Genomic DNA, 25917 nt, shown 5'->3' on the forward strand with positions numbered 1-25917 from the left:
TCCTCCTCCTGTTCCAATATCCCTCCCCCTCTGTTCCAATATCCATTCCCCTACTGTTCCAGTATCCATTCCCCTATTGTTCCAGTATCCATTCCCCTACTGTTCCAATATCCATTCCCCTACTGTTCCAGTATCCCCTACTGTTCCAGTATCCATTCCCCTACTGTTTCAGTATCCCTCCCCTACTGTTCCAATATCCCTCCCTCCTACTGGTCTAGTGTCCCTCACCCCTACGGGTCCAGTATCCATTCCCCTACTGTTCCAGTATCCATTCCCTACTGTTCCAGTATCCCTCCACCTACTGTTCCAGTATCCATGTTCCAGTATCCCCTACTGTTCCAGTATCCCTCCCCTACTGTTCCAATAACCCCCCTCCTACTGCTCTAGTATCCCTCACCCCTACTGGTCCAGTATCCATTCCCCTACTGTTCCAGTATCCATTCCCCTACTGTTCCAGTATCCCTCCACCTACTGTTCCAGTATCCCTCCCCCTACTGTTCCAGTATCCCTCCCCTACTGTTCCAATATCCCTCCCTCCTACGGGTCTAGTATCCCTCAACCCTACTGGTCGAGTATCCCTCCCCCTACTGTTCCAGTATCCCTCCCTATACTGTTCCAGTATCCATTCCCCTACTGTTCCAGTATCCCTCCCCCTACTGTTCCAGTATCCATTCCCCTACTGTTCCAGTATTCCCTACTGTTCCAGGACCCCTCCCCCTACTGTTCCAGTATACCCTCCTGTTCCAATATCCATTCCCCTACTGTTCCAGTATCCATTCCCCTACTGTTCCAGTATCCATTCCCCTACTGTTCCAGTATCCATTCCCCTACTGTTCCAGTATCCCTCCCCTACTGTTCCAATATCCCTCCCTCCTACGGGTCTAGTATCCCTCAACCCTACTGGTCCAGTATCCCTCCCCCTACTGTTCCAGTATCCCTCCCTATACTGTTCCAGTATCCATTCCCCTACTGTTCCAGTATCCCTCCCCCTACTGTTCTAATATCCATTCCCCTACTGTTCCAGTATCCCCTACTGTTCCAGGATCCCTCCCCCTACTGTTCCAGTATCCCCTCCTGTTCCAATATCCATTCCCCTACTGTTCCAGTATCCATTCCCCTACTGTTCCAGTATCCATTCCCCCCCTACTGTTCCAGTATCCATTCCCCTACTGTTCCAGTATCCCTCCCCTACTGTTCCAATATCCCTCCCTCCTACGGGTCTAGTATCCCTCAACCCTACTGGTCCAGTATCCCTCCCCCTACTGTTCCAGTATCCCTCCCTATACTGTTCCAGTATCCATTCCCCTACTGTTCCAGTATCCATTCCCCTACTGTTCCAGTATCCCTCCCCCTACTGTTCCAGTATCCCCTCCTGTTCCAATATCCATTCCCCTACTGTTCCAGTATCCATTCCCCTACTGTTCCAGTATCCATTCCCCTACTCTTCCAGTATCCATTCCCCTACTGTTCCAGTATCCCTCCACCTACTGTTCCAGTATCCCTCCCTCCTACAGGTCTAGTATCCCTCAACCCTACTGGTCCAGTATCCCCCCCCCTACTGTTCCAGTATCCATTCCCCTACTGTTCCAGTGTCCCTCCCCCTACTCTTCCAGTATCCATTCCCCTACTGTTCCAGTAAACCCTACTGTTCCAGTATCCCTCACCCCTACTGTTCCAGTATCCCTCACCCCTCCTGTTCCAATATCCCTCCCCCTACTGTTCCAGTATCCATTCCCCTACTGTTCCAGTATCCCCTACTGTTCCAATATCCATTCCCCTACTGTTCCAGTATCCATTCACCTACTGTTCCAGTATCCATTCCCCTACTGTTCCAGTATCCATTCCCCTACTGTTCCAGTATCCCTCCACCTACTGTTCCAGTATCCCTCCCCCTACTGTTCCAGTATCCCTCCCCTACTGTTCCAATATCCCTCCCTCCTACGGGTCTAGTATCCCTCAACCCTACTGGTCCAGTATCCCTCCCCCTACTGTTCCAGTATCCCTCCCTATACTGTTCCAGTATCCATTCCCCTACTGTTCCAGTATCCCCCCCCTACTGTTCCAGTATCCCCTCCTGTTCCAATATCCATTCCCCTACTGTTCCAGTATCCATTCCCCTACTGTTCCAGTATCCATTCCCCTACTCTTCCAGTATCCATTCCCCTACTGTTCCAGTATCCCTCCACCTACTGTTCCAGTATCCCTCCCTCCTACAGGTCTAGTATCCCTCAACCCTACTGGTCCATTATCCCCCCCTACTGTTCCAGTATCCATTCCCCTACTGTTCCAGTATCCCTCCCCCTACTGTTCCAGTATCCATTCCCCAACTGTTCCAGTAACCCCTACTGTTCCAGTATCCCTCACCCCTACTGTTCCAGTATCCCTCACCCCTCCTGTTCCAATATCCCTCCCCTACTGTTCCAGTATCCATTCCCCTACTGTCCGGGTATCCCCTACTGTTCCAATATCCATTCCCCTACTGTTCCAGTATCCATTCCCCTCCTGTTCCAATATCCCTCCTCCTCCTGTTCCAATATCCCTCCCCCTCTGTTCCAATATCCATTCCCCTACTGTTCCAGTATCCATTCCCCTACTGTTCCAGTATCCATTCCCCTACTGTTCCAGTATCCATTCCCCTATTGTTCCAGTATCCATTCCCCTACTGTTCCAATATCCATTCCCCTACTGTTCCAGTATCCCCTACTGTTCCAATATCCATTCCCCTACTGTTCCAGTATCCATTCCCCTACTGTTCCAGTATCCATTCCCCTCCTGTTCCAATATCCCTCCCCCTACTGTTCCAATATCCATTCCCCTACTGTTCCAGTATCCATTCCCCTACTGTTCCAGTATCCCTCCCCCTACTGTTCCAGTATCCCTCCCCCTACTGTTCCAGTAGCCATTCCCCTATTGTTCCAGTATCCCTCCCCCTACTGTTCCAGTATCCCTCCCCCTACTGTTCCAGTATCAATTCCCCTACTGTTCCAGTATCAATTACCCTACTGTTCCAATATCCATTCCCCTACTGTTCCAGTATCCATTCCCCTACTGTTCCAGTATCCCTCCACCTACTGTTCCAGTATCCCCTACTGTTCCAATATCCATTCCCCTACTGTTCCAGTATCCCTCCCCTACTGTTCCAATATCCCTCCCTCCTACTGGTCTAGTATCCCTCACCCCTACGGGTCCAGTATCCATTCCTCTACTGTTCCAGTATCCATTACCCTACTGTTCCAGTATCCATTCCCCTACTGTTCCAGTATCCATCCACCTACTGTTCCAGTATCCCCTACTGTTCCAGTATCCCATACTGTTCCAGTATCCCCTACTGTTCCAGTATCCCTCCCCTACTGTTCCAATATCCCTCCCTCCTACTGGTCCAGTATCCCTCCCTATACCTTTCCAGTACCCCTCCCTATACTGTTCCAGTATCCATTCCCCTACTGTTCCAGTATTCCTCCCTCTACTGTTCCAGTATCCATTCCCCTACTGTTCCAGTATCCCTCCCGCTACTGTTCCAGTATTCCACACCCTTACTGGTCCAGTATCCCTCCCCTTACTGTTCCAGTATCCATTCCCCTACTGTTCCAGTATCCATTCCCCTACTGTCCAGTATCCATTCCCCTACTGTTCCAGTATCCATTCCCCTACTGTTCCAGTATCCGTTCCCCTACTATCCATTCCCCAAAGCATTTGTGTTTAGTGAGTCCACCAGATCAGAGGTAGTAGAGATGACAGGGATGTTCTCTTGATAAGTGTGTGAATTGGACCATTTTAAGCATTCAAAATGTAACGAGTACTTTTGGGTGTCGGGGAAAATGTATGGAATAAAAAGTACATTATCTTCATTCGGAATGTAGTGAAGTAAAATATAAATAGTCATGTAAAGTACAGACTCCCCCAAAAAACTACTTAAGTAGTACTGTAAAGTATTTGTACTTAAGTAGTTTACACCACTGAACTCATCCTCCCTTCCCACTCCTTCAATCACACCAATGTGTTGAACTCATCCTCAAAAACTGTCCCCTGCACTCTGCTGCTGCTCGTAGCACACTGGCGATCTTATATGCTCATATTTGAATCAAATTGTGAAGTATTCAAGAACACCAGTATGCTGGTTTCTTCTTTTTCAAACATGCACAAAGTAGGTGTGCAAGGGCTATTTTTTTCAATGACTGTAGTTCACAGTAGACTATTAGAGCAATTCGTTAAAAACCTTAAGTGAAAGAGATGGGGCATGAGAAGATAAATTAGACTGCTAATATAACTTTGGATTCCAGTGATGTAAAGCGTGCTATCCTCTCTGGTTTAGCTCTCTATGATCCTCCTGCTTTGTTTCTGAAGAACAGGTTTTAGTTGATTGTTTGACTTGGAAAGCCTCCACTGCAAGGCCATGCCAGACTGCATAGGAAGAAGTTCCTGTGTGTGTTGTACTGGGTGGGGTCTATGTGAGAGAGATTTTGCAATCTCAATCGTTTTATTTCTTCTGTACACTCACCGTACGAGTTTATTTAGCTGACATTGCAAGTTCAATGTTTGCTGTATGAGGCATTGCAGTTCATTTGTCTTAGCTGGAAATATAGAACTAAAGTTTATATTCAATTTCCAAATATGATATGTTACAGGGTACAGCTGGATGACTCTGAAAGGCCAAATTAGACACTAGAATAGTTTCGAGAGTGAGCAAGTTTCCTTCTGTCCAAGTGCTATGGGACCCATCACATACAGTGCCTACAGAATATCTACACCCCCTTGAACTGTTTTAACATTTGGTGCGTTAAAAAGTGGGATTGAAATAGATTTAATTGTAATTTTTGGTCATTGATCTACACAAAATACTTTAAAAGTGTATACAGTACCAGTCAAAAGTTTGGACACACCTACTCATTCAAGTTTTTTCTTCTTTATTTTTTACTATTTTCTACATTGTAGAATTATAGTGAAGACATCAAAACTATGAAAAAACACATGGATTCATGTAGTAACCAAAAAAGTGTTAAACAAATCAAAATATATTTTATATTTTATGTTCTTCAAAGTAGCCACCCTATGCCTTGATGACAGCTTTGTACACTCTTAGCAATCTCTCAACCAGCTTCATGAGGAATGCTTTTCCAATAGTCTTGAAGGAGTTCCCACACGTTGAGCACTTTTTGGCTGCTTTTTCTTCACTCTGCGGTCCAACTCATCCCAAACCATCTCAATTGGGTTGAGGTCGGGTGATTGTGGAGGCCAGGTCATCTGATGCAGCACTCCATCACTCTCCTTACACAGCCTGGAAGTGTGTTTTGGATCATTGTCCTGTTGAAAAACAGATGAGAGTCTCACTAAGAGCAAAGAAAGCTGAGGATGGATCAACAAAATATTCCAAAATATGCATATGTACAGTACGCAACAAGGCAGTTTAAATCTGCGTGAAAATCTATGGCAAGACCTGGAAATTGTTGTCTAGGCCTGATTCCCAACACCTTGACAGAGCTTGAAGAATTTTTAAAATAATAATGGGCAAATATTGCACAGTAAAGGTGGGCAAAGCTCTTATGAAATGTAGCCAAGAAGACTCACAGCTGTAATCGCTGCCAAAGGTGATTCTAACATGTATTGACTCAGGGGGGTGAATACTTATCTTAACAAGGTATATTAGGTGTATTATCTTTAAAAATATATACTTTTTCTTCCACTTTGACCAAGGTATTTTGTGTAGATCATTGACAAAAAAAGTTTGAATCCCACTTTGTAACACTATACAATGTGAAGAGTGGGGGGAGGTGGGGTGTAGACTGTAGACTGTATATTCACTGCCAGAAGAAGTCCTCTGTGTGAGAATATATGTTGCAATGTAAGGCTGCAAAACATTTGAAGCAAAATATTTGTCTATATATTTCTACTTGAATAGCCTCAATAGAAATCTGAGCAACAGTTGACTGTCATACAAGTTCTGTGCTACTATGGGTATAGCAGAGTGGGAACCAAGACAAACTATAAGTCATACTTTCCATTCGTATACAGTCCACAGATGACCTCTCTCCTCCTCCAGAGTTCTCCTCTGCCCACTCCTGTGCTCCTGCCTCTCCCCTCCCTCCTCACAGAGAAGTGTGGAATTTCCTGAGTCTGTGCCATGTATCCTCTGCGCAATGGTAGAGCGGGAGGGATGGGGGGAAGGAGGAGTGAGAGGACACTGATGGACACTCTCTCTTGCAGAAACACGTAGTCACACTCATTCAATTCACACAGAAAATGGGTTGGCCTGCCCACTCACCACTGATGTCTCTTTAAACAGTCTCTCAGACTGCTGGCTGAAGGAGGGAGGAGAAAGAAGGAAAGTAATGTCCCTTCCTGTTTCATTCATTGCTCCTGCTGAAAATGTCCCATCTTGCTGAATTGCCCACAGTCCTGCTGTCTAAATGGCTAAGGGCATCTTGAACATCTCTTATTTTATTTTTTATGTAAGTACAAACAACAAAGCAAAAATGAAAGACAAATAAACAGACACAACACAACCACCGTACTTGATACATACCACAACATGCCCACACTTGTGGCATGTTTCAAGCTAAGGGCATCTTAACTGAAGTCTTCCAATTGACAATAAGTCTGAGTAGCACATGCATATCGCAACTGTGAATCGGGCCCTAAGAGAATGACAGTAGGACATTGACGATAACACTTCTTCTTGTGTTGTACCATGAACCTGGTGGTTGGATAGCTTTGGTGGTCCTAACTTAAAGATGCAAGTAGGCTGTCTATTACAGTAACAGTGGTCATAGTGTATGATACAGTCTGCCCTTCAGCTCCACGTTGTTAAGTCTATTCTCATATCCTCCAGCTTTTTAAAAATATTTATTTTTTATTTTTAACTAGGCAAGTCAGTTAAAGAACTAATTATTATTTCGGGGAACAGTTGGTTAACTGCCTTGTTCAGGGGCAGGCAGAGCAACGGATTTTGATTTTGTCAGTTTGGGATTCGATTCCAGTAATCTTTTGGTTACTCGCCCAACACTCTAACTACTAGGCTACCTGCCACCCCAGTTGGCTGGGGCTGCCTTACTGCACCAAACTATCTCATTTAATAATAGCGAAAGCTTGACCCCATCTCCTGCCACAGTATCCCCCTAATGCAATCTAATAAAAATAGCCTCAATTGCCATGCTGCGACTCTGGACTGCCTGCCTTAAGAATTACATTAAGAGTCTAAAATGTGTACCTACTGACTTACAGCACTAGTGAAGGTCTAATCGGCATCCACCGAATTACGTTAATAATAATGGCCTAATCTGTGTCGAGTGAATTTAATTCCGACCTGGGTTCAAATCAAGCAAATCTTTCAAATACTTTAGCTGAGCTTGATTGAGCTTGCCTGGTGCAATGGGACCAATGGAATAGTCCTATCCGCAGAGGGCCGGTATGGCTGCAGGCTTTCGCTCTAGTCAAAGCAGTAACACACCTGATACAACAAATCTGTTAAATAGTTTTCAAGAAAGTGAATTAGCTGAATCAGCTGTGTGACTGTTTGGTTGGAGCAAAAGCATGCTCCACCCTGGCCTGAGTGCATGTACTTGCCTATCTGAATGTTTGAACCTAAAAAAATGATACCTGAGCAGCAGGATCTGACTGAACAAGCCGTTTCCCCTGCGGTTTCCCTCACATTCTTTAGTGGCATGGGTTTCTACATTCACTTTTACAGTTATAGATGACTAGATATTGCATCATTTCACATCATACAGACCATAACATCAGTGTGTAGGTCTAGGCCAATCTGAGTCAATAAATGCTATGTTGACTTAACAGAGTGGGCATTAGAAATGGGGCAGATACATGACTTGCTCACCATAATCAGCGTTTACCTTCCCAAGGTTGGTTACAGAGAGATTTAAAAGACGCTTGATCATTTCCACTGTGAACCTGGATGACTGGTTATGGAGCAATTGCTGATGCAAATGTATGTGATACTGAGGTGAATCCATTCTATTTCTGTTATACATTTATTCGAAGGAACGTGCATGATAGCCATTAGCCACCCCTCATTGACTCAATAACACAGTTAAGGTGCATTCAATTCCTGCAAAATTATTGTTTTGTAACCCTGTTATAGTAACATCCGGTCCTTGGGGTGTTACTGACCGTAACCGGTCAGGTTTTTTGGTATTTTATTAGGATTGTGAAAGCCACAGGACATGAAACATTACATAATACAGAACATTTATAGACAAGAACAGCTCCAGGGCAGAACTATATATATTTAAAAATGGTACACATAGCCTACATATCACTCAGGCTCCCGAGTGGTGCAGCGGTCTAAGGCACTGCATCTCAGTGCAAGAGGTGTCACTGCAGTCCTTGTTTCAAGTCCAGGCTGTATCACATCTGGCTGTGACTTGGAGTCCCATAGGGCAGTGCACAATTGGCCCAGTGTCGTCTGGGGTAGGCTGTCATTGTAAATAACAATTTGTTCTTAACTGACTTGCCTAGTTAGATAAAGGATACATACACACAAAATATCTAGGTCGAATAGGGGAGAGGTGTTGCTTTATCACATTTTTTAAACCAGGTTTGCTGTTCATTTGAGCAATATGAGATGGAATGGAGTCTATATAATACTGTAAGCTTTCTTGAATTTGTTCTGGATTTGGGGACTATGAGAAGACCCCTGGTGGCATGTCTGGTGGGGTAAGTGTGTGTGTTAGAGATGTGCATAAGTTGACTATGCAAACTATTTGGAATTTTCAACACATGAATGCTTTTTATAAAAAGAAGAAGTGCAGTCACTCTGTCCTACAGCTTCACTAGGTCTTTGAGGCACAGGACTTTACGGCCTGCAAGACTTGCTTTTTGGAGTGTGGTGTCAAAAAGCAGAGAACCAATTTATTACGGACAGACCTGTCCCCATCTTTACAACCATTGAATCTAAACTCAGCAAAAAAAGAAATGTCCCTTTTTCAGGACTCTGTCTTTGAAAGATAAATCGTAAAAAAATAAAGGGTTTAAACACTGTTTCCCATGCTTGTTCAAAGAACTATAAACAATTCATGAACAACAACCTGTGGAACGGTTGTTAAGACACTAACACTTACATACGGTAGGCAATTAAGGTCACAGTTATGAAAACTTCGGACACTAAAGAGGCCTTTCTACTGACTCTGAAAAACACAAAAAGAAAGATGACCAGGGTCCATGCTCATCTGCGTGAGGCATAGGCATGCCTTAGGCATGCTGCAAGGAAGCATGAGGACTTCAGATGTGGCCGGGCAATAAATTGCAATGTCCGTACTGTGTGATGCCTAAGACAGCGCTACAGGACGGACAGCTGATTATCCTCGCAGTGGCAGACCACGTGTAACAACACCTGCACAGGATCGGTACATCCGAACATCCCACCTGCGGGAAAGGTACAGGATGGCAACAACAACTGCTCGAGTTACACCAGGAATGCACAATCCCTCCATCAGTGCTCAGACTGTCCGCAATAGGCTGAGAGAGGCTGGACTGAGGGCTTGTAGGCCTGTTGTAAAGGCAGGTCCTCACCAGACATCACCGGCAACAACATCTCCTATGGGCACAAAACCCACCGTCGCTGGACCAGACAAGACTGGAAAAAAGTGCTCTTCACTGACGAGTGACGGTTTTGTCTCAAAAGGGGTGATGGTCGGATTTGCGTTTATCGTCGAAGGAATGAGCGTTACACCGAGGCTTGTACTCTGGAGCGGGATCAATTTGGAGGTGGAGGGTCCGTCACGGTCTGGGGCAGAATCATGGTCTGGGGCAGAATTCTGTGTGTCACAGAATCATCGGACTTGAGCAGGCAAAAGTCCTTGGCTCTCACCTTCCCCTCCTACTTCTCCAGCTGTTTTCATTGCAGGCAAACTCACGCCATTTTAGCTGTGTGTTACAGGGAAGACATCCTCCTCCCTCATGTGGTACCCTTCCTGCAGACTCATCCTGACATGACCCTCCAGCATGACAATGCCACCAGCCATACTGCTCATTCTGTGCGTGATTTTCTGCAAGACAGGAATGTCAGTGTTCTGCCATGGCCAGCGAAGAGCCCAGATCTCAATCCCATTGAGCACGTCTGGGACCTGTTGGATCAGAGGGTGAGGGCTAGGGCCATTCCCCCCAGAAATTTCCGGAAACTTGCAAGTGCCTTGGTGGAAGAGTGGGGTAACATCTCACAGAAAGAAGGTCAGGTCGCAGTTGTAAATGAGAACTTGTTCTCAGCTAGCCTACCTGGTTAAATAAAGGTGAAATAAAATAATAATAAATAAAAAAAGAACTGGCAAATCTGGTGCAGTCCATGAGGAGGAGATGCACTGCAGTACTTAACCTGTCTGGGAACCCCTCGCCAACAGCCAATGAAAATGCCGGGCGCCAAATACAAATCAACAGAAATCTCATAAATCGAATATCTCAAACATAAAAGTATTAGGCACCATTTTAAAGATAAAATTCTCATTAATCCAGCCACAGTGTCTGATTTCAAAAATGCTTTACACCGAAAGCTCCACAAAAGATTATGTTAGGTCACCACCAACTCACGGAAAAACCCAGCCATTTTTCCAGCAAAAGAGAGGAGTCACAAAAAGCACAAATAGGGATATAATGAATCACTAACCTTTGATGATCTTCATCAGATGACACTCATAGGACTTCATGTTACGCAATACATGTATGTCTTGTTCGGTAAAGTTCATATTTATATCCAAAAATCTCATTTTAGATTGGCGTGTTATGTTCAGTAGTTCCAAAACATGCAGTGATTTTGCAGAGAGCCACATGAATTTACAGAAATACTCATTATAAATGTTGATGAAAATACATGTTTTATACATGGAAATATAGATAAACTTTTCCTTAATGCAACCGCTGTGTCATATTTTGACGGAAAAAGCATAATCTGAGTACGGCGCTCAGAGCCCAAAACAAAAATAAATATCTGCCATGTTGCGCAGTCAACATTAGTCATAAATAGCATTATAAATATTCACTTACCTTTGATGATCTTCATCAGAATGCACTCCCAGGAATCCCAGTTCGACAATAAAAGTTTGATTTGTTCCATAAAGTTAATCAATTATGTCCAAATAGCTTCTTTTTTTTAGGGCGTTTGGTAAACAAATCCAAACACGCATTCAGGTCCAACCGAACATCGGACGAAAAGTTCAAAAAGTTATATTACAGGTCGTAGAAACTTGTCAAACTAAGTATAGAATCAATCTTTAGGATGTTTTTATCATAAATGTTCAATAATGTTCCAACCGGAGAATTCCATTGTCTGCAATGGAACGAGAGCTACCTCTCATGTGAAATGCGCATGACTGAGAATGAGGCTGCTGCCAGACCCCTTAGTCAAACAGCTCTCATCCGGCCCCCCTTCACACTAGAAGCCTGAAACAACGTTGTAAGGAAGGTTGACATCTAGTGGAAGCCATAGGAAGTGCAAAATGACCCATATCCCACTGTGTATTCGATAGGGGCTGAGTTTAAAAACAACAAACCTCAGATTGCCCACTTCCTGTTTGGATTTTTTCTCAGGTTTTTGCCTGCCATATTAGTTCTGTTATACTCTCAGACATCATTCAAACAGTTTTAGAAACTTCAGAGTGTTTCCTATCCAATACTAATAATAATATGCATATATTAGCATCTGGGACTGAGTAGGAGGCAGTTTACTCTGAGCACGCTATTCATCCAAAAGTGAAAATGCTGCCCCCTATCCCAAAGAAGTTAATGCAGCTGGTGGCTACACCAGATACCGACTGTTACTTTTGATTTTGCCCCCCCCTATTGTTCAGGGACATATTATTCCATTTCTGTTTGTCACATGTCTGTGGAACTTGTTCAGTTTATTTCTCAGTTGTTGAATCTTGTTATGGAGCTGCAGGGTAGCCTAGTGGTTACAGTGTTGTACTAGTAACCGAAAGGTTGCAAGTTCAAATCCCCGAGCTGACAAGGTACAAATCTGTCGTTCTGCCCCTGAACAGGCAGTTAACCCACTGTTCCTAGGCCATCATTGAAAATAAGAATTTGTTCTTAACTGACTTGCCTAGTAAAATAAAAAAAATAAAAAACATGTTCATACAAATATTTACACGTTAAGTTTTCTGAAAATAAATGCAGTTGACAGTGAAAGGGCATTTCTTTTTTTGCTGAGTTTATATGTTTTGACTATGACAGTTTAGAATCTAAGGTAACACAAAGTAATTTAGTCTCCTCAACTTGTTCAACTACCACACCATTCATTACCAGATTCAGCTGAGGTCTAGAACTTAGGGAATGATTTGTATCAAATACAATGCTCTTAGTTTTAGAGATGTTCAGGACCAGTTTATTACTGCCCACCCATTCCAAAACTGACTGCAACTCCTTGTTAAGGGTTTCAGTGACTTAATTAGCTGTGGATGCTGACACGTATATGTTTGAATCTTCAGCATACATGGACAAACAGGCTTTGTTTAATACCAGTGGCATGTCATTGGTAAAAATAGAACAAAGTATAGGGCCTAGAGGACGGCCCTGCGGTACACCACACCCTACATGTTTGACATTAAATTAAATTAAAGCTTCCATGAAAGAAAACCCTCTGAGTTCTATTAGATGCATAGCTCTGAATCCACAATATCACAGAGGATGAAAACCCATAAAACACATGTTTATTCAACAGGTTTTGGTCAATAATATCTTCTTATTATCCTTTTCTTTCAACCAATCATCAGTCATTTGTTTCAGTGCAGTACATGTTGAGTACCCTTCTTTATAAACATGCTGAAAGTCAGTTGTCAATTTGTTCACAGAGAAACAGCATTGTGTTTGGTCAAACATTTTTTTCCAACAGTTTTCAAGAGCTGGCATGCAAACTGATTGGTCTGCTGTTAGAACCAGTAAAGGCCGCTTTACCACTCTTGGCAAGCGGAACAACTTTGGCCTGAGGACAAACACCTTCCTCTCAGATTAAGAAAATAACAGATAGGAGTGGCCATAGAGTCAGCTACCATCCTCAGTAGCCTTCCATCTACACTATGTTGTCAATGCCAGGAGGTATGTCATCATTCATCGATGACAATAATTTTTCCACCTGTCCCACACTAACTTTACAAAATTCAAACTTTTTTCTTATTTTTTTCTTATGCATGAATACAATGGCTGTTCATTGTTGGAAATTCCTGCTTCAGTTTGCCCACTTTGCTAATGAAGTAATCACTTGATGACTATTGGCCTGGGTCTGTCACCTGTGTTGGGTTTTCCAGTCCTGTGGGCGCACTCCAAGTCAATCTTCCTTTGGTCCAATTTCAGTTTCTCCGATATCATTTCCCTCACTTTGTCCTCAGACTCCATCCAGGTCTCATGTGGAGATTCTACAATTCCATCTACAACAATGTTGTTCCGCCTTGATTGTCCCTCAAGATAATCAGATTTCTCTGTCATTGTTATCGTGAATTCACATACAGAACTAATGTCCTCACTCAATGACTTACAGACTGTTGTCATCTTGCCATTTTCCTGTTTAAACTCATCGTTCTGACCGTGGGAGAACTGCAAACTGTTCTTCAGGTCCTGGACCTCTCTGGTCAGGTCGTCCATTCTTTTATTAGTGGACTCTACCAGTATTTGGACACAACACAACAAGCTATTTTCTTATTGCTGTAACAACTGCTTGTAGAACTCTTTTCGTTTGTTTAAAAGATCCTTCACCTGTGATAGAGAGACCCCACTGTCCTCAACGATACTCCCATTGGATTTGGTCTTTATCATGGTAGCAACGTAGGCTATGCTGTTACTCCCTGCAATTCCAGACAGGGCAGGTCACAGGGAAGATGGAAACAGCAACAAATCCCTGGACAGATAGCAGCAGTCCCAGCAACTGATGCCAACCGCGTCACAGGATCCAAATCAAAAGGTAGCTAGCTAGTAACCAAACTTTTACAATACAACACTTTTTCAGACACTTTCAAAACTTTATAAAACAACAAACTGACGGCTGCTTCATTCCGCTTTCAACAGCACTATTTTTTACTGTAGTTTAATCGGTGGGTCTTCTAAGGAGAATGGCCCGATAGCCTGCCTATCTCTGGTACAATAACGTTAGGGGAAACCACCCTGCTGAGTGAGTATGCACAACAGACCTGGGTTCAAATAGTGCTAAAAATCTTTCAAATCATTTGAATGTTTGCTTGAACCTGCCTTGAGAGCCAGATGGGTTGTGTTGGCACTTTTGGGACTATTCCATTGGTTCAATTGTGCCAGGTATGCTCAGTCAAGCACAGCTAAAAGTATTTCAATATTTTTTACACTACTAGAACCCAGGTCCGGTGCTGTGTGGACAGTGCATGAAAGGTGTTGAAAGGATGTGTTTTTTATTTTATTTTGCATAAACAATCCCACGAGGCACTAATATAAATATGCTGTGGACTGATAAAAATCTAACTCTTTCTCCCCTAAAGCCCGCAGATGAAAAGCGTGTAAATCTCAGTGGCAGGCAGTGGACTGCATTTGAAGTAGCAGCACACGGCTCAGTTAATTGGCCAACAGATTTATCCCCTGTGTTCCCCTGTCAAGGCCAGAGAACTTGGACTTTCTGTTGTTTACCCTCATTCAAAAGGCTGTCGACCCCGTTTTCTGTGTTTGGCCGTTCAACCCTTGGTTTTTATCTTTAACACTTTTTTCTTTCACCATGGTCTTCTTTATATATCCCTCTCTCTGTGTCTACTATGGGAACGTGGTATCAGCAAGAATAGAGGGTGGTACCAATTCCGAATGTCTTTTTAGAGTTTTACCATCTGTTGAATTATAGGGGTGTGTTTGGCTAGCTTGGGTGCCAGTCTGTTTTGGCTTTAGCTAACTAGTTGTTGTCTTGCATTGGCAAGGCATTGATATGGCTAACGTTGTTGAATGCAGAAACAGTCAAGTGCCCTGGCTAGTGCCTGGCAAGCAACCAAGTAAAACCAAAGTTAACATGTTAGTATGCATAGGCCTACATAGCACGCTACTACTTTTCTAAATTAAATAATCAGGAGAAATCATATTCTTGTGACTCTAATTTGACTTGATTACAAGAATCAGTTTTAAGGCATAATCTATAACCTGTCCCTCTACCATTTAACTGCATTCCTCTAAAGCCAAAAATGGATGTACCAATTCCAGATGACCTCTGTAACGTGAATGAACGTCGAAATACTGATGCTGTAAAGTTGCATGACTATTGTACCAATGCACAATGCATGCATAAACACAAATGAATTGGTCGTTTCCCGCAAGAAAAGGCAACTTTGCACTTGTTGGCACATCCCTCACCTCAAGTGTGGGTCATCAATTCACAACCATTCAGATCAGTATAAAAATAACAAAGCTGCAGTCTTGGTGTCTATGCCCTAGTCAGACCCTACAATTGATGACACATGTATATTAGCAACCTGGGAAATCACTTTAAAATACAGAACACACCTTTCGTGTAAGTCCAACATCGGTCAAACAAACCTTTTTTTGGGGGGGGGGGGGGGGACAAATCAATAGGATTTACAGGATGTTATTTACATTGAAGCCCACCACCAAGCGTCACAAGAACGTTATTGATTTTGATCTAGAGCAGAAATTCTAAAGTGTTTTTCTCCTCCTCCCACATCAAGCACAGGAGTCAAGTGAGCCATCTATCACTTGTTAAGTACAATACATGTTCTTTGACAAACCCCTGCTATGGCAGTTCAGGGATGTTTGATTTCAGTGAAGACTGGAAGGTGAAATCTGTCAAAGTCAACACTGAACTGAGGCAGAGGCAGGTGACCCTGATGTTTCAACATGGCAATGAGGATAAAAAAAACAGGCCTTGTTTGTCAAAGCAGGAAAGAAGATTTAAATGGGAGGAAACAAACATGAGTAAAATGGAAGGGAATTGGGTTGAGGAAACATAATGAATTAGATCTTCAAACATATTAGCTTACTCTGTCACACATCCAGTAAGTCACAAATGCATTCACTCTTTCACAGACTCACTGTGCTGTCTCCCTTCTGACTTTATTTTGGATTAATTTCCTGTCTTTTGTGAAAAATAAGGTGTGGTTCACTAGGCAATAGTAATCTTAGATCCAGATTCATTCTAAGAATTGGGTCTAAGTTGAGTCTTTCACAAAAAAACTGTAATCTGCTTTCTGACACCTGTGCTGAAACAGCAAGAGGGGCATATCACTCTCTTAACGAATAGAAGGGCTTTTTAGCTTCTTATCTCAATAGGAACACAAAATCTGTTCTCTTCTAGGTGAATGTCTCGCATTTAATCACCATGACTGACTGGTCTGAATAATTTACATATGAAAACAACACCACATAAGAAGAATCAACTCAGCGACAGGATTTTTGTTTTTCCCCAGCAAGCCAGTATTTCACAACACTTTGGACTGGAGATTTTGAGATCTGGCTTTAGATGTCTCCCTGTCTCTCACAGAGTATGTAGCGAGAGACAAGAATATTATTCACTGAGCAGTTCCCCTTTCAGTAAATGTTGCCAACAAAGACAGGAAGGTGTACCAGCTACATTTTTTAGAAAACTAAATTAAGGCTCCTTTAAATGAGATGTGCAGTTAACGAGGAGGTGGATCATACATGTATAGAAACAGGTTTCAGATTAAATAAGATAGCATAATGGTTTATTTGTTACTACAGAAGTGTTTTCAAAAATTCATATTCCATCTAAAAAAGGACCATACATTCACACTGTATAGGGTGTATATTTGAGTTAAACCTGTTTTGACGCTGACAGGATTCAGGCAATTTGAAGAAAACAACTATATAACACCAATTTTATGATAGTATACTGGAAACTCAAGACAAGTGAGAATCTCTACTCCAGGGGCGGCCAGCACTCTTCCTGGAGAACTACTGGATAGGCAGGTTTTTGCTCCAGCCCTGTCCTAACACACCAGTATCAGCTTCGTATCTTGATTTGTAAAATTCCAGTGTAAAGCATGACTGGGGAAAAAGCCTTTCCAGAGTGTAAAGCATGACTGGGGAAAAAGCCTTTCCAGAGTGTAAAGCATGACTGGGGAAAAAGCCTTTCCAGAGTGTAAAGCATGACTGGGGGAAAAAGCCTTTCCAGAGTGTAAAGCATGACTGGGGAAAAAGCCTTTCCAGAGTGTAAAGCATGACTGGGGAAAAGCCTGCAGACCCAGCAGCCCTCCAGGAGGAGGGTTGAACACTCCTGTTCTATTTTAAAACACCAATGTCTGTAGTTATTTCTGGACATAAGTACAACATCAACAAATGTGTTAAATATTAGCCTGCCCATGATCTTTTTAAACAGAGACATTGGTTTAATAATGCCTACAGTACTTCTCCTGGGAAATTGGTGGTATTTTCCCAAACAAAACTAATGCAGCATGATCTGTCCCATAAATTACTTTTATGATGATGTGCCAAATTAAAATAATGAGATCAAGCGCAGGGGACAACACAAAAATGTCTGTCTGCTAATGTACAAATAGATAGACCTATATATCTAGAAGTGTTTGCACAAGGTGCAGAGTTTACACTTGTTTTTTTTCTTCAGTTGGGTATAAAACACATTTTTTAAAATCTAAATTATAAAACTCTTCATTTGACAGTAAACATAATTTCATCTTTATTGTATAATTTTGTTCTGATCTGAATGTACAACTTTTTTTTTTAATTCTCTGGTTAATTTCCTTCATTTACTTGCCAAATAAGACTGCAGAGCTATTTCAATAACGGGTCCAGTAATGTTCAAGCAAAATAAGTCCATTGCAATTCAGCCAACAGATCAGCTGTGATTAGTGAGATATAATGCTATTGGACTAACACCGATAAGTGTTACAGAGTGGACACACTCCCAAGTGACCTCCCCCTGGGTGATACATTTGGATAATCAGGCTTGAAAACATTGTTCACACACTCAATAACAGATGATGCCTAAATGGCTAACAAGTTCTGTATTTACATTGTTCTTGAAATTGTATGTGGCATCAAATGTTAAATGTTAGTGTTTGGATTGATTTCTAATCCATTTCCAGTAAATAGTGATTTACGTGATTTATCTCAAAAGGTCGATTTAGTCTTGTGAAAACGGCAATGAGAAAGCTTGGCTTCTGGGTTGGAGAGGACTTGTAGTTCTGGGAATAGCCAACGTATGCTTGAGAAGACCCTAGAGCCAAATGCCAACGCTGGATAGTGCCCTTGTTGTGCCATAGACATAGCTGATTAGAACTAATGCTGTTGACACTGAAGTATTTAGGCAGATTATCGAAATCGATGCTAAACAACACTAGAACAATAAAAGCCAAGTCATGGAAGAAGAAAAACAAATATTTAAGTTATTTGTTGACCAGCTTGGATGCTGTTCAATTTACTGTCATATAGTGTCGTATATCTGGGACCTCTTTCTGTAACTCTTTGTGGAGGGAGGTGTAAAGCTAAAATCTTACTATATCCACTCGGGTCTTAGAAATTAATTATAATCTGTATACATATTGATTCTTGAAGAATATAACTTATTTGTTCATTTGCTCAGTTCAATGGTCGAAGCCCATGGGAACTCAAAATATAAGCTTGTTTACTCCAATGGTTGTAAACAATGTAAATGTAAACAAACACTGCATAGTATCCAAACATGGTTAAAACTATGATTTTGATATCATGGATGGTCAGTCCTTGCAGCTCTGTCTTAATTTGAGAGTGGTTACATTTCACCAGTGCCATCCCTCAGCTTTTTATGTTAACAGAGGTGGGGTGGCTGCTTTGTTATTGTTTAAGGATTCTAGCATTAATCTTGATGCACCCATCCCGTTAGCGGGATCATTTTCGTCAACATCCGCTGAATTGCAGAGCGCCAAATTCAAATTAAATTACTAAAAATATTGAATTTTCATGAAATCACAAGTGCAATATAGCAAAACACAGCTTAGCTTGTTGTTAATCCACCTGGCGTGACAGATTTAAAATTTTAAAAATTCAGTGAAAGCATACCAAGCGTTTATGTAAGGATATCTCTCTCAGCAGACAAAACATTACAAACAGCTAGCAGCAAAGTAGATTGGTCACGAAAGTCAGAAGAGCAATAAAATGAATCGCTTACCTTTGATGATCTTTGGATGTTTGCACTCACGAGACGCCCAGTTACACAATAAATGTTCCTTTTGTTCCATAAAGATTATTTTTATATCTGAAATATCTCCATTTGGTTGGGGCGTTATGTTCAGAAATCCACAGGCTCGAGCAGTCACGACGGAGCAGACAAAAATTCCAAATAGTATCCGTAAAGTTCGAAGAAACATGTCAAACGTTTTTTATAATTAATCCTCAGGTTGTTTTTACAATATATAATCGGTAATATTTCAACCGGACTGTAGCTTCTTCAATAGGAGAGAGAGAGAAAATGTCTGCTCCACTCTGTTGGCGCATGCAAAACGCTGCTGACACCCAGCCATCCAATGACGCGATGTGATCTTTCTTGCTCATTTTTCAAAATAAAAGCCTGAAACTATGTCTGAAGACTGTTTACACTATGTGGAAGCCATAGGACAAGGAATCTGGTTGATATCCCTTTAAATGGAGGATAGGCATGCAATGGAACAGGGAGAATCGTTTCTCTTAGGCACTTCCTGGTTGGATTTTCCTCAGGTTTTCGTCTGCAATATCAGTTCTGTTATACTCACAGACAATATTTTGACAGTTTTGGAATCTTTAGAATGTTTTCTATCCTAATCTGACAATGATATGCATATTCTAGATTCTGGGCCTGTGAAATAGGCAGTTTCATTTGGGTATGTTTTTCATCCAAACATCAAAATACTGCCCCCTACACTCAAGAGGTTTTTAAGGTTCCTCCAGTCAAACTGATTAGGTGTCCTTTAGATAGTGGTCTAAAGAACATGTAAAAGAAAATGTCAATAACATTCATACCAATCAAAATCTTTCACTCATCGAGCTTTTAAAAAAACAAAAGTTGATTGAAATTTTGACAACTTCCTTTCAATGTACTTCGATACTTAGGCCTCGATTCAGTCTGTATCACTGAAGTTCAACGTTACAGCATGATTGAAAATTAAAGTCAATGTTTTTTTTAGCGGAGACTGCATTCACGGTAAACGCATATCTCGGCTCAATCAGAAAACACCTTCACATTTCTATTACACTTCAGCAATCCAGATTGAATAGAGCCCATACTTTCATGATTTGAAACAGAGGCGTTACAAGCATTCCAGGTGGGGTTAGAGTGCACAGTTTGATGGGTAGAAATACTGTCATAAATGGAGCCTAGGGAAATGCAGTCCAGAACATGACGCCACACGTTTTTGGAACAGGTGAGGCAGATGAACTTAAAGGAAAACTCCACCCAAAAACTATCTTTTGGAGTTTTCCTTTAACTGATTTTCTAATCTTGAGGAAGAAAGAAAGAAATGTTTATTTTTCTCAAATGGATTGCTTTCGTTCAAATGTTTTGTGATAACTTTGTGTTGTTGATACGCAAGCACGCAAGGTCACAATTAAGGCGAGAGATTACTGTCTTAGCATTGCATTTCAAACTGAAATACTTTATACTGTATGTGTTTTTATGAACACCTGAACCAGACACAAAGACTTGACATACAAACAGGATATATAGAGGATGTCCACATGAAGGCCATTTTAAACCCAATTACTTATGTCACAAACTGTCGGAACGAGTTACACCTTACCTTCTCATTCTATAAAATAATTCAAAATCAGTTGTGTGCCATATCTGGTGTGTTGTTTGAACTCTTCCCCTGTACAATAGGTGAGACCTTTGGTGAGCCATAACACCCCACCATTACATTATTCTCCGTAGGGTTCTTAAAGTCCTGGAATGTTTGCAACCTGCCTGGATGTTCTGTCAATGGATTAAAAGCTGTTACATTGACTGTGTGACTCATTAAAGACCTACTACAGCTTTGCAGGACTGTCATTCTAATGTGTTTAGGTCTGATGAGCTCTGTATGGCTGGCTGCTTTGACTGTATTTAAAACTGTTCGAGGCCACAGACGGAGTGGCGTAACAAAACAAAACCCATGACGCCCCTTGACAAAATAAAATTACGATTAAATGCAGACAGCTGCCATTGAGAGTCTGGCAAGAGTTTTAGAGAACAATAACATTAATTGAATCAAAACAACAGCAAATGTTACTTCAGCATCCCTGGTATAAACTGAACCAGTGTCATATGAACAAGACATTCCTAACATCAATTTGAGATGGGTCTTCCAATCAACTCTATGCACATTCTCTTTACGTGCATTAAATAACTGTGTTCATTTTATCAAGGACATTGTTACATTGCTATTATCACTCAGTTAATGAATTCTAAAAAGATATTGAGAACAGACCACAATTACACTGACATACTGTACCAATGATCCTTATTATTAACAATGCTAATTCTGTACATGTTTTCTTAAAGGTCTGTGTTATAGTGGAAACAGAGGGAACATTCCTAAGGAGTCAAGTTTATGACAATGTACTGAAGATTAACACTAATTGGCATGCACACACACACACACACACAAACCAGGATAATTTGGGTGTGGGCATTAAGCAAGGGTCCTTCCAAGATATACCTTTTGTTGAAGCTGTTGTGTCAGGCCAGACAAAGAAAAGGAACCGTCAGCTATTCTGACTCAAAAAAAAGAACAATAACTCAATTATTTTCTCTCGTGATGAGAGGTCTTTTAATTACAGAAACATGTAAGAAAATCATGTCAGCATTATATAGCTCAATTATATAGCTCAATTATATAGCTCAATTATATAGCTCAATTTTAATCCATTTTAGTAACTAAAAAGGAAAATCTTCCTTCCCTGGTGCTCAATAGATTATTAAATAAATCAGACTTTATAATGGCTCATTGTAGAATTTCCAAGTCCCTACATTTCCATCAAACACAACTGTGAATTATTCCCGGCAGAACATGCTCTTTCTTCTATATCACAGTTTATAAATGACTGCTAAATATGTCTAATGTTGCTTTTTTTTAACCAGTGATTTTTTAACACTCTCTGTATGACGGCACATTAAATTGAGAAATGTAAAATAGAATAGAATATATACTAACACGTTCCATCCATTTTGGCTAGAATGGAAATGCCTTTTGCCCAACACCCCCAAACAAAACCCCAACCAGATCACACATATCCACAACCTGCTAGCAAACAATCTGCTGTGTTTTGACAGACAGCTAACACTATGGCCAGATTAGAGGGTCTCCTACTGCAAGTGGAGGTCCACAGGGGAGCCAGGGGGACATGGGGCAGTCCCTGCTCCATAGGGGACAGCCGTCTGTCATCACCACCATCTGGACTGGAGACAAACTTTGGCACAACACCGTACCAGATTTTGTCTCCTCTTTCCCAGGGTTGGCTAATGTGCCAAGACAGTTTAGACAAGGAGGAGGGTTGGACAGTCCCACAGCAGCTTTGCAACTCCTTGTGGGTTACTTATGTCCATATTACATTGACATTTTAGTCATTTAGCAGACACTCTTATACAGAGCGATTTACAGGAGAAAATAGGGTTAAGGGCTTTGCTCAAGGGCTCATCGACAGATTTTTCACCTTGTCGGCTCTAAGTCTACTTTTTGGTTACTGACCCAATGCTCTTAACCGCTAGGCTATTTGTCGCTGGGTAAAAAATAAATAAAGATGACTGTTGCATTTTAATTTGAAGTTTGAGGTGTAATGTTTGATGTGTAAGGAGTGAAGCATTTTACCACTGTGTGGTCCAAATTTTGCTTAATTTATTGTGTTTCTGTTCAGAATATGAAAATTATTATTTTGCTTAGAAATAGACTTAAATTAACTGTCCAGTGAAAATCTAAAAAGTTCGTATTTTGTTATCTAATAATGTTGTTGACTCATCATATACTCGTATTTGTAGCCAAAGTATAAATTGGAGAGAAAAACCATTAAAAAACCCCACCTCAAACTTGTATCTCAAACAGACTATTTAAAAATGCTTGCTATTTCTTGATAGAGGATGATGTCATCCTCCTGAGTAGGACGAGCTGGCCAATCAACAGTCTACTTGCGTTAATATTTTTAATAACGGTATACGCCCACACCATTCCAACATCAGAAAACATGCTTTTTAATATACTTAATGACATTTTTTGGGGGAAGGAAAACTATTTTATTCATATTCTTATGAATTATAGGTCATATTTAATAAAAACCTGGAAACACTGGACAATTACTTTAAGACAGTAATGCAGTGACAGGAACAACATTGTAGAGCTCTATGTAAATATCTGAAGCCACGAGGTAGGTGTTCAGAAAGGTAGGCTAAATAGCTTGCATATGTCAATACTATACTATACTATTCATTTTAAAAAGTTTTAAGTGCAATTTATTTAAGTGTATCAGCCTACATACATAATACTGTGTATCTTTTTCTACTGATCCATAGAGAGAGTTGCTTTTGAAATCATGTAAAACTTCTTCAGTATTAGGCAACATGCTGTCGGTGTCTCCTAAAAAATGTATATGTTATACTGTGGTATATCCAGAATAATTGTCATTCATAGTTGTCTATCATTCCGTTCAAGTAATTAGCCTAGACTGGCCTACTATTCCCTACTATTTTCCCATTTTTACCAAATTCCCCACAAGCATATACGTGTAAAAGTCGGTCTCACACTTACCTTTCTTGTCCGCTGTCAGTGTCATGCTGCAGCCCAGGCTGAACAAGGCAGCAATAACTATTCCACTTCCAGGTCGCATTGTTTCCAAAATGTGTTATATTCAATGAAATTGCAGGAGAAACTTGTCCATAGTCTTGGGCGAACAATACTAAGTTTGTGTGATGTATCTACCCCCGTTTTACGTCCAGGGGGAGGTAATAGGTGTAGCCTGTTTGGGTGGGACTTAGTTGCGCTGGCACTCTCTCTTTTCCCGGAGAAGGGTCCTCTCTTTTTTTTCTCCAGAATAGCAGTCAGAGCAACTTTCAAGTGTTTCGACGTCATTCGGAAGGAGGATCGTTCGACAGCAATGCAGGTAAGTAGAAAGTTATTTCAATCATTGCCTTTCACAGTCATAGGCTTTGCCTCAAATATTTAAACCTTCAAATAACATGTTGTTTCGGTTGTTTATGTTCGTATTGTAAAGTAGACTATGTATGACTAGGCTACTTTATTGCAAGCTATTGTATAAGACACCAGTTTGTTTGTTGAAGATGTTTGTTATTGTTATTATGTTATTATGACATTTCAGCTCACTCACAATGGAATGTCAGTAAACACCGTCTTATTCCTTAAAATGTGCGTCGTCGGGTGGTCAGATGTGAAATGCAGACTCAGGCTATCACAACATGCCCTTCTATGGTGAGTGACAAGATCTGTTGTTGAGCAGGTCAACGAACTCTGTATTTCATTGCAGCCTGGTCTCATAGACTAGATGTAACATAGTAAATGTAAATCCGGGACACTTAAATTAGTATGATACTGTTTGGTATGGTTACATAAGATAGATGGTAACTTAAGAGATGGGATATAACGTGAAGATCTAGCATCCCAAAGGCTGCGCGTTCGAATCTCATCACGGACAACTTTAAAATTTTAGCACCTTTTCAACTACTTACTACATTTTAGCTACTTTGCAACTACTTAACATGTTAGCTAACCCTTCCCCTAACCATAGCCTTTTTAGCTAACCCTTACCCTTACCCAAACACTAACCTTAAACCTTCAATTTAACTCCTAAATGTAGCCCTAACCTTAACCCCTAGCCTAGCTGACATTAGCAAGCTACATAGCTAATGTTAGCCACCTAGGCAGAATTCTTAACATATTGTACTTTTTGCAAATATTTAATATATTGTACATTTGGCAAATTCGTAACATATAATACGAATTGTAATTCATGTGATGGACATCCACAAATTAATACATACCATATGAAACGTGGCATATATTACTAAATGGAGTGTCTCTGATTTACGTACAGAATCATTCAAAATGCTCTGAGACCAGGTTGTTCATTTGGATATGGTAAAATAATAAGATCCTGAGAAGGCAAACCTGGTGAAGACCTCTAGATTTGACAAGCTCTCATGAATCACAAATGCTGCGGGTAACTTCAAATAAACCACAAGTGCCACCCTCCTCCTGCTCCAGGCAGGTAGGATTAGTTTCAGCTACTGTTGTCTACCTTCGCACATCTGTACTCTCCCTGTCAACTGTAGGATCTTTCGTTGCTGACAATTTTCCTGCACGTCAGGAAACAAGGTTTAAAAAGGCTTCTACAGTTTGTAATTTCCACTTTAAAATGTGAGACATGATTTGCCCTAACAAAAAATGTATCAACCCCTACAAAAAAATGTCCATGAATTATAATTCACATAATTCACATTTCCTGTTGCTGCAGGATTATTTTCCTGCTATAGCAAACTGGTTCAAATTAAGATCATACATCTCTAAGTATTATTCTAAACTAATAATAATAATGATAATAACACATTTAATTTGTTAAGAAATTCGCTCACACCCAAGGTTCTGAAGAAAATCAAAAAGACAATTATAATAATAAGAACAATCCAAAACACAGAACATTGTAAACAGACAGCAATCAAAGCTATATACAGGTGTCGTCAGATCCGGTGGACAGGAGAACAAAATTAACATAGGACCTTGAAAGCGTTTCTGAACAGCTCTGTCTTTAGCTTGTGTCTTAAACGAGGCCAGAGACTCTGCAGCCCTGACAGTGGCTATAAGTGCGTTCCACAGCCGAGGAGCTGCACATCTCAAAGCCCTGTCACCCATAGTTTGTAGTTTGCTGTGAGTCTGCTGAAAGGAGACTGACCTGGAGAAGTGATGGGTGCGTGTGGGGCAGGAGGGTAGGATGAGGTCAGACAGGTACTTGGGACCAGAGTTGTGCATAGCTTGGTAGGTATGAACCAGGATTTTAAATGGC

General features: G+C 41.2%; 1 protein-coding gene across 1 annotated transcript in view; it reads right to left on the reverse strand.

The window, feature by feature from the left end:
• LOC115104890 (melanoma receptor tyrosine-protein kinase-like) overlaps window positions 1-24266 on the reverse strand; it is a 56742-nt gene extending 32476 nt beyond the window's left edge. Inside the window, exon 1 of the mRNA XM_029626277.2 lies at window positions 23652-24266. Within this exon, the coding sequence (XP_029482137.1) occupies window positions 23652-23730 (79 nt within the window). The 5' untranslated portion in view covers window positions 23731-24266. The remainder of the gene's footprint in view (window positions 1-23651) is intronic.
• Window positions 24267-25917: the final 1651 nt, after the last annotated feature.

The sequence above is a fragment of the Oncorhynchus nerka genome, linkage group LG22, assembly GCF_034236695.1.
Source record: "Oncorhynchus nerka isolate Pitt River linkage group LG22, Oner_Uvic_2.0, whole genome shotgun sequence".
NCBI classification, from domain to species: domain Eukaryota; kingdom Metazoa; phylum Chordata; class Actinopteri; order Salmoniformes; family Salmonidae; genus Oncorhynchus; species Oncorhynchus nerka.